The following is a 9,051-nucleotide window of genomic DNA, read 5'->3' on the forward strand; positions in this document are numbered from 1 at the left end:
GCCTTAGTAATCCGTTCCACTGCGTGTTCGATATCTTGCACATTTCTCATATTTGTCTCTGTTATTTCCGGTATCATCATATTGAACGATTCCCTATACCTATTCCAGTCAGCTTTCCTAACATTTGGCGGAAATATGGTCTTGGTGGTATGGGAGGGTAGGTTAAGTTAGGTTAGGTGGCAGCCCGATGGTATCAGGCTCACTTAGACTATTCAGTCCATTGTGATACCACAGTGCTGCCCGATTCCATGTTAAGCTCAATGACAAGGGACCTCCTTTTTATAGCCGAGTCCGAACGACGTTCCACTTAGAGAAGCTTTGAAACATTTTTTTAATCCACCGCAGAAAATTTTTTAGGTGTTCGTTTTTAGGAATCGAACCCATGACCTTATATATGCAAGGCGGGCATGCCAACCATTGCACGACGGTGGCTCCCACTGGGAGGGTATAAACCAAAAAAAAATCTTTTTGGTGTTCGGGCGAAACCACAATCCTTTGTTTCAAGGCAAGCATACTAAACATTGTCTTGAAAGTACTTCGTAAAACAAAATCTTAAATCTGGTTCATTGGTAAGATTTACGAGAAAATTACTTTTAAAATATTGCACTGTGACTAAGCAGTTATGGGACCACCACTGTAAAGATTTTATTTGTGTCAATAAATTTAAGTAATCTATATTACAACTGGTCACCTTATATGACATTGTAATGTTGCTGTTTCACAACTATTTGAAACGTAAGCTTTAATGGAGACGTGACACATCTTTACTTTAAAAGTCTCCAAATATTTCTTTTGCTTGTGAGTCACCACAGTAGAGAAAAATAAAATCAAATCTCCCCACAAAACCTGTAATGAGAGTCGTAAAGAGACTTTGTTATTATGGTCAATTCATTGTTGTTCGCTATAAACAAATATGACTGCTGCATATGACAGACATATAGTACTCATTTAGACATCAACAGAGTTAGAAGTTGCATTGTAGATAATTAAATAGTAAATAAAAAATTTTGTATAAAAAAGTTTTTTTCAAGTACTAAAAGTTAATAAAAAAATCCCCTGCAAAATGACTACAAAATTTGCACCCTGTATTCAATTAAGCAATGGCCAACAAATGCCTGTAGTGGGCTTGGGAACTTGGTGTTCCTATGACCATGATGCCGAAAAAGCTGTCAAAGATGCCATTGATATTGGATATCGCCACATAGACACTGCCTTTGTTTATGAGAATGAGCAAGAAGTTGGAAGAGCGATCAAGACAAAAATCGCTGAAGGAAAAATCAAAAGAGAAGATATGTTTGTGGTCACTAAATTGGGTGGTATACATCATGAACCCAATATGGTGGAACATGCCTGTCACAAAAGTTTAACTAATTTGGACTTGGGCTATATTGATCTGTATCTAATGCATTTCCCAGTGGGTCAAGTGTACTTGGGTGATGAAAATGTTCATGGTTCTGGTCAATTAACCGACACTGATTATTTGGATACTTGGCGAGCTATGGAGAATCTAGTGGATTTGGGTCTTGTCCGTGGTATAGGATTATCGAATTTCAATTCAGAACAAACAGAAAGAGTTTTGCGCAATTGTCGTATACGCCCTGTGGTGAATCAAGTGGAGTGTCATCCTGCTTTTAATCAAAAGAAACTCATCGAATTCTGTAGACAGCGGCAAATTGTTGTCACAGCCTATGCTCCATTGGCAAGACCCAGACCGGCTCAAAAATGGCCAGCCTTCCTGTATGACCAAACAGCACAAGATATGGCCAAGCGCTATAATCGTACACCAGCACAAATTAGTCTACGCTATCTCATCCAATTGGGAGCCATTGTCATACCAAAATCCGTAAGAAGGGAACGTATAGCTGAGAATTTCGATTGTTTTGATTTTGAATTATCCCCAGCTGATATGGAACTAATGGATCGTTACCACACTGGCCGACGACTTATTTCTTTCAGTGGCATGAGTCATCATAAATATTTTCCATTTAAAATTGAATTTTAGAGATACATATTTGTAATTTTAGGTTTACCATAGATATTAATAAATTATTATTAACAATTTTCCTTGTTGATCAAATCACGATAGTTTTTAATGACAGTGTCATGTCCGTAAAAATGACAAAGAGAATTCTTTCAGTGTGGGATGGAGTGTATATGAAATATTAATAACATTCGAAAAGGTCCATCTTGTATATAAATCCATCCAAATCTCAACCGAACACGAAGATTTTCACCGGTGGATTATTCCATCTCAGTAATGCTGATGACATTTCCGAGTGTTTCAAAAGCTTCTCTACACAGACAAAAATTTCCGTAGTTAAACTAACGCTAAATTTAACTTATTTTTATTGGAAAAAAAAATTATTTGCTAGTGGTTAAATTTTGTTATTTTTATCGAAATTTTCCACAGCTTAATGAAGTCTTACTTTTATTAAGTATGTATCAAAAATTTTATGAACTAAACGTGAGTATAAAGTTCAATGACCGTACACAAGTTCAATATGAACTAAAACAAATGAAAATTTTCGTACGTTTCCAAAAAATAGTAAGAATGAACTACTGTATGGTTAAAATGGTCATGATTTGGCGCCAATGATTTTCTTCTTTACTTTTAGTTAATTTTTTCTGCTATGAGATGATGTAATTTCGTGAACTGCAATTAAAAAGTACAACAGGACATTAAAATTTCCTGGTTTTAACAACGCTTTGTGGAAATCTCAAAATGTGGAGTAAAATTTAGTTCAATTTTCGTGCGTGGTTGTTCATTCTTCCTATAAAACAGTGCACTTTTTTTTCGGTGTAAGTGGTTCCCCTGTAAGGTAAAAGGCCGTTCGGCCTCGGCTATAAAAAGGAGGTTCCTAAACATAGAATCGGACAGCAATCAGTGCTGCACAGAGACGGACAGTACAGAGACAAGTCCACCACTTGTGGTGAAACTATTATCACGATTGCCACAGTAGATTTTTTACTGTTTGATAGATTGGTAGAATTGTATATGAAGAGGTAATTCAAAAATTTTCTATAGTAGTAAAGTTTTAACAAAATCTTCTATAGAAATAAAATTTTCACAACATTTTCTATAGAAATAGAATGTTGACAACATTTTCTATAGAAATAAAATTTTGATAAAATTTTCTATAGAAATAAAATTTTGACAAAATTTTCTATAGAAATAAAATTTTGATAAATTTTTCTATGGAAGTAAAATATTTTGACAAAATTTTCTATAGGAATAAAATTTTGACAAAATTTTCTGTAGAAATAAAATTTTGACAAAATTTTCTATAGAAATAAAATTTTGACAAAATTTTCTATAGAAATAAAATTTTGATAAAAATTTCTATAGAAACAAAACTGTTGACAAAATTTTATATAGAAATAAAATTTTGAAAAAATTTTCTATAGAAATAAAATTTTGACCAAATTTTCTATAGAAATAAAATTTTGACAAAATATTCTATAGAAATAAAATTGTTGACGAAATTTTATATAGAAATAAAATTTTGATAAAATTTTATATAGAAATAAAATTTTCTATAGAAATAAAATTTTGATAAATTTTTCTATGGAAGTAAAATATTTTGACAAAATTTTCTATAGGAATAAAATTTTGACAAAATTTTCTATAGAAATAAAATTTTGACAAAATTTTCTATAGAAATAAAATTTTGACAAAATTTTCTATAGAAATAAAATTTTGACAAAATATTCTATAGAAATAAAATTGTTGACGAAATTTTATATAGAAATAAAATTTTGATAACATATTATATATAAATAATATTTTGATAAAATTTTCTATAGAAATAAAATTTTGATAAATTTTTCTATGGAACTAAAATATTTTGACAAAATTTTCTATAGAAATAAAATTTTTGACAACATTTTCTATAGAAATAAAATTTTGACAAACTTTTCTAAAGAAATAAAATTTTGACAAAATCTTCTATAAAAATAAAATTTTGAAAAACAAAATTCTATATATAAAGAAATAAAATTTTGAGAAAATTTTCTATAAAAATAAAATTTTGAAAAACAAAATTCTATAGAAATAAAATTTTGGCAAAATTTTCTATAGAAATAAAATTTTACAAAATAAAATTTTTTGTTTGGTTGTTTTTTTGGTAAAATATTCTCAAAATTTGGGTAGATTATTTTTGGTTTTAGTGGTAACCGTGCCTATTATACCCACAACCATAGGATGGGGGTATACAGAGTGGCCTATATGAAATGTGACAAAATAAAAAGCTACAAATTTGATTTATTATTATTTGTTTTTATACCCTCCACCATAGGATGGGGGTATATTAACCTTGTCATTCCGTTTGTAAGACCCCATAAAGTATATATATTCTGGGTCGTGGTGAAATTGAAAGTCGATCTGAGCATGTCCGTCCGTCCGTCCGCCTGTTGAAATCACGCTAACTTCCGAACGAAACAAGCTATCGACTTGAAACTTGGCACAAGTAGTTGTTATTGATGTAGGTCGGATGGTATTGCAAATGGGCCATATCGGTCCACTTTTACGTATAGCCCCCATATAAACGGACCCCCAAATTTGACTTGCAGACCCTCTAAGAGAAGCAAATTTCATCCGATCCGGCTGAAATTTGGTACATGTGTTAGTATATAGTCTCTAACAACCATGCAAAAATTGGTCCACATCGGTCCATAATTATATATAGCCCCCATATACACCGACCCCCCGATTTGGTTTTCGGAGCCTCTAAGAGAAGCAAATTTCATCCGATCCGGCTGAAATTTGGTACATGGTGTTAGTATATGGTCTCTAACAACCATGCAAAAATTGGTCCACATCGGTCCATAATTATATATAGCCCCTATATAAACCGATCCCCCGATTTGGTTTGCAGAGCCCCTAAGAGAAACAAATTTCATCCCATCCGACTGAAATTTGGTACGTGGTGTCAGTATATGGTCTCTAACAACCATGCAAAAATTAGTCCACATCGGTCCATAATTATATATAGCCCCCATATAAACCGATCCCCAGATTTGGCTTGCGGAGCCTCTAAGAGAAGCAAATTTCATCCGATCCGGCTGAAATTTGGTACATGGTGTTAGTATGTGGTCTCTAACAACCATGCAAAAATTAGTCCATATCGGTTCATAATTATATATAGCCCCCATATAAACCGATACCCCGATTTTGCTTGCGGAGCCTCTAAGAGAAGCACATTTCATCCGATCCGGCTGAAATTTGGTACGTGGTGTCAGTATATGGTCTCTAACAACCATGCAAAAATTAGTCCACACCGGTGCATAATTATATATGGCTATCACCAGATTTGACCTCCGGAGCCTCTTGGAAGACCAAAATTCATCTGATGCAGTTGATATTTGGTACGTCGTATTAATATATGGCCTCAAACACGCATGCAAAAATTGGTCGAAATCGGTCCATAATTATATATAGCCCCCATATAAACCGATCCCCAGATTTGACCTTCGGAGCCTTTTGGAGAAGCAAAATTCATCCGATCTGGTTGAAATTTGGTACGTGGTGGTAGTATATGTGTGATAAGTGGTCCATATCAATCCATAATCATATATAGCCCCCATATAAACCGATTCCGAGATTTGGTTTTGGAGCCTCTTGGAGGAGCAAATTTCATCCGAGTCAGTTGAAATTTGGTACATTGTGCTAGTATATGGCCGTTATCGGTCTATAGTTATATAAATAGCCCTCAGATAAATCGATTTCCAATCACACAAAAATTGGTTCATATCAAGTTCATAATTGTATATAGCCTCCATATAAGCGACCACCATATTTCAATTCTGGCTCCCTACGTACCGTGCAAAAGTCCATATCGATTCGTAATTATTTGTAGACTTACCTACACATACATACCTTTTTCGTCTAATATGTAACACGTATAGACTAACTCACAATTTAGAAAACGATGTTAAGAAGTTTTAAGATACCACAACCCAATTAATTCGATTGTGGATGACAGTCTTTCGTAGAAGTTTCTACGCTATCCATGGTGGAGGGTACTTGTTTAATGTTACTGTTCAAAAGCAAAAAATGACGGAAATAATATTAAATTTTAGTATCAGTTTAAGTTTTTGTTCTATGTGGCTACCATCGGCCTTCAAAACGTTCTCCAAACGTAATAGTTCCTTGAACGAAAATAAAGTTTAATTGGCTTTAGTGAAATTTACGGTTCACTTTTTTTGAGTGTAAAACTTAGAAACATCCACCACAGAAAAAATTATTTGCTTTCATTCTCTCTTAGTTGGTTGAAAAAAAACAGTACTTTTTGTGGCTGACTTAATACCTTTTAGCTGAACTTATATATCATCCCTGATACAATATCAGCACAAAAGTTCTCTTATGAATGGAAAATCGCTCAAGACTCACTCAATAGCTAAAAGCTGATAAACCGGAAATAAAATCTCAAGAGAGAGAGAGAGGCAACCAATAACAATAGAACTAGCTCAGGTATAAAGAACATCAAAATATTGGCGGCAAACAGTTCTCTTAGAGATACCAAGAGAGTTAAGTGCGGGCATTAGAAAACTATAAATAATAAAATTAGAAATAAACATATTCGTAGATAACAAAGCAACAACAACAGTAGAATTTAACATTGAAGTACCCTTCTTAGAGTTGCAAGAAAATTGGACTGCAAATAACAAAATGTCAATGCAAATGGCACCCTGTATTCAATTAAATAATGGCCAACAAATGCCCATTGTCGGTTTGGGCACATGGCGTTCCTATGAAAATGAAGCTGAACAAGCTGTCAAAGATGCCATTGACATAGGCTATCGCCATATAGACACTGCCTTTGTTTATCAGAACGAGCAAGAAGTTGGAAATGGTATCAAAGCGAAAATAGCTGAGGGTAAACTTAAAAGAGAAGACATTTTTGTGGTCACCAAATTGGGTGGTATTCATCATGATCCCAAATTGGTAGAGCATGCCTGTCGCAAAAGTTTAGCTAATTTGGATTTAGGCTACATTGATCTCTACCTAATGCATTTCCCAGTGGGTCAAGTCTATGCTGGTGATGATAATGTTCGTGGTACTGGGGAATTAAGTGACATCGATTATTTGGATACATGGCGAGCTATGGAGAATCTAGTGGATTTGGGTCTTGTCCGCGGTATAGGATTATCGAATTTCAATTCTGAACAAACTGAAAGAGTTGTGCAAAATTGCCGTATACGCCCTGTGGTTAATCAGGTGGAATGTCATCCCGCTCTTAATCAAAAGAAACTCATAGAGTTCTCAAGCAAACATCAGATTATTATAACGGCCTATTGTCCTTTGGCTAGACCTAAACCTGAACAACAATGGCCTCCTTTTATCTATGATGACACCGCTAAAGATTTGGCTAAACGTTACAATCGTACACCGGCACAAATTTGCCTACGTTACCTTATTCAGTTGGGTACCATAGTCATTCCCAAATCGGTAAAGAAGGAGCGTATAGCTGAAAACTTTGATTGCTTCAACTTTGAATTATCACCGGCTGATATGGAGTTAATGGATCGTTACAATACAGGCGAAAGATTGGTACCTTTTGTTGCCATGAGCCATCATAAATATTTTCCCTTTAATATTGAGTTTTAATTATTTATGTTGTAAATTGAGATCTTTATTTTTGTTTGTTAATAAAGTGTACAGCAAAACTATTTCCAAAGAAATAAAATAAAAAATAAAATTATTATCTACCAGGCGTTGCATGTTAGCGACAATATTACATTTCATGTAGAATTTTTTTTTTTATATATATATTAGAAAATAAGAAAATAATTCTCTGTTTCTAGTGGAATTATTAAATGTTTTGCATTCCGGAATTCCGTACATTGTTGTATATTTTGAATCCAGGTCATCTCTTGTCTTTCTCTGCTAAGTTTTTCTTCTATATTGGCCTGTAGAATTGTTTGTAGGGTACGGTATTTTGGGTTTCGCATTATATGACCGATATATGAAAATGTTCTCCTTTGTATGTGATTGAATAGTCCTCTAGTTCTTTTCTATCTTCATAATTCTTCGATATATGCACATTTCGAATGCTTCTCTAATCACTTTACATCTACGGCTTTCACCCCGCCAACATTTTTTGAATTTGACGGCACTTCTGAGAATCCCCACCACGCCGAAAACAGTCGTATACGATATCCAAAACTCGTCGCAAAAGTGTCGTCACTATTGAGAAGTTGTACCATGCCAAGTTATTACAAACAAGTATATACGGCCGTAAGTTCGGCCAGGCCGAATCTTATGTACCCTCCACCATGGATTGCGTAGAAACTTCTACGAAAGACTGTTATCCACAAACGAATTACTTGGGTTGTGGTATCTTAAAACTTCTTAACATCGTTTTCTATATTGTCAATTAGTCCATACGTGGTATATATTAGACAAAAAAAGTATGTATAGGTAAGTCTACAAATAATTACGAATCGATATGGACTTTTGCACGGTACGTAGAGAGCCAGAATTGAAATATGGGCGTCGCTTATGAACCAATTTTTGTGTGATTGGGGATCGATTTATCTGAGGGCTACATATAACTATAGACCGATATGGACCTAGTTAGGCATGGTTGCTAACGGTCATATACTAGCACAATGTACCAAATTTCAACTGACTCGGATGAAATTTGCTCCTCCAAGAGGCTCCTAAACCAAATCTCGGGATCGGTTTATATGGGGGCTATAATCAGTAATGCTGGTGACATTTCTGAGGGTTTCAAAACTTCTCTAAGTGGTTTCACTGCAATGTGGAACGCCGTTCGGACTCGGCCATAAAAAGGAGGTCCCTTGTCATTGAGTTTAACAAGGAATCGCGCAGCACTCAGTGATAAGAGAGAAGTTCACCAATGTGGTATCACAATGGACTGAATAGTCTAAGTGAGCCTGATACATCGGGCTGCCACCTAACCTAACCTAACCTAACCTAAATATCATATACTACCACCACGTACCAAATTTCAACCAGATCGGGTAAATTTTGCTTCTCCAAAAGGCACTGGAGGTCACATCTGGGGATCGGTTTATATGGGGGGCTAC

At 34.6% G+C, this 9,051-nt stretch overlaps 1 protein-coding gene and 1 pseudogene across 2 annotated transcripts; both read left to right on the forward strand.

The window, feature by feature from the left end:
• Window positions 1-929: 929 nt before the first annotated feature.
• On the forward strand, window positions 930-2,077 carry LOC142239473 (aldo-keto reductase family 1 member B1-like). Of its 2 annotated transcripts, XM_075311267.1 has the most exons (2): window positions 930-1,843; window positions 1,902-2,077. In XM_075311267.1, exons 1-2 carry the CDS (start codon window positions 1,064-1,066, stop codon window positions 1,914-1,916), a joined length of 795 nt encoding a protein of 264 aa, XP_075167382.1. In that variant the 5' UTR covers window positions 930-1,063; the 3' UTR covers window positions 1,917-2,077. The 2 variants fall into 2 exon arrangements, with proteins under 2 accessions (XP_075167382.1, XP_075167381.1); XM_075311266.1 differs by having other exon boundaries at window positions 930-2,077.
• A 4,422-nt stretch (window positions 2,078-6,499) lies between these two features.
• On the forward strand, window positions 6,500-7,738 carry LOC142239593 (aldo-keto reductase family 1 member B1 pseudogene; annotated as a pseudogene).
• The last annotated feature ends 1,313 nt before the right edge of the window (window positions 7,739-9,051 follow it).

Source organism: Haematobia irritans, chromosome 5 (assembly GCF_050003625.1).
Source record: "Haematobia irritans isolate KBUSLIRL chromosome 5, ASM5000362v1, whole genome shotgun sequence".
In the NCBI taxonomy this organism is placed as follows: Eukaryota; Metazoa; Arthropoda; class Insecta; order Diptera; family Muscidae; genus Haematobia; species Haematobia irritans.

Bases quoted from the DNA above. Each gene is read 5' to 3' on its own strand.
- LOC142239473 (XM_075311266.1), top strand. From the start codon at position 1,064: ATGACTACAAAATTTGCACCCTGTATTCAATTAAGCAATGGCCAACAA.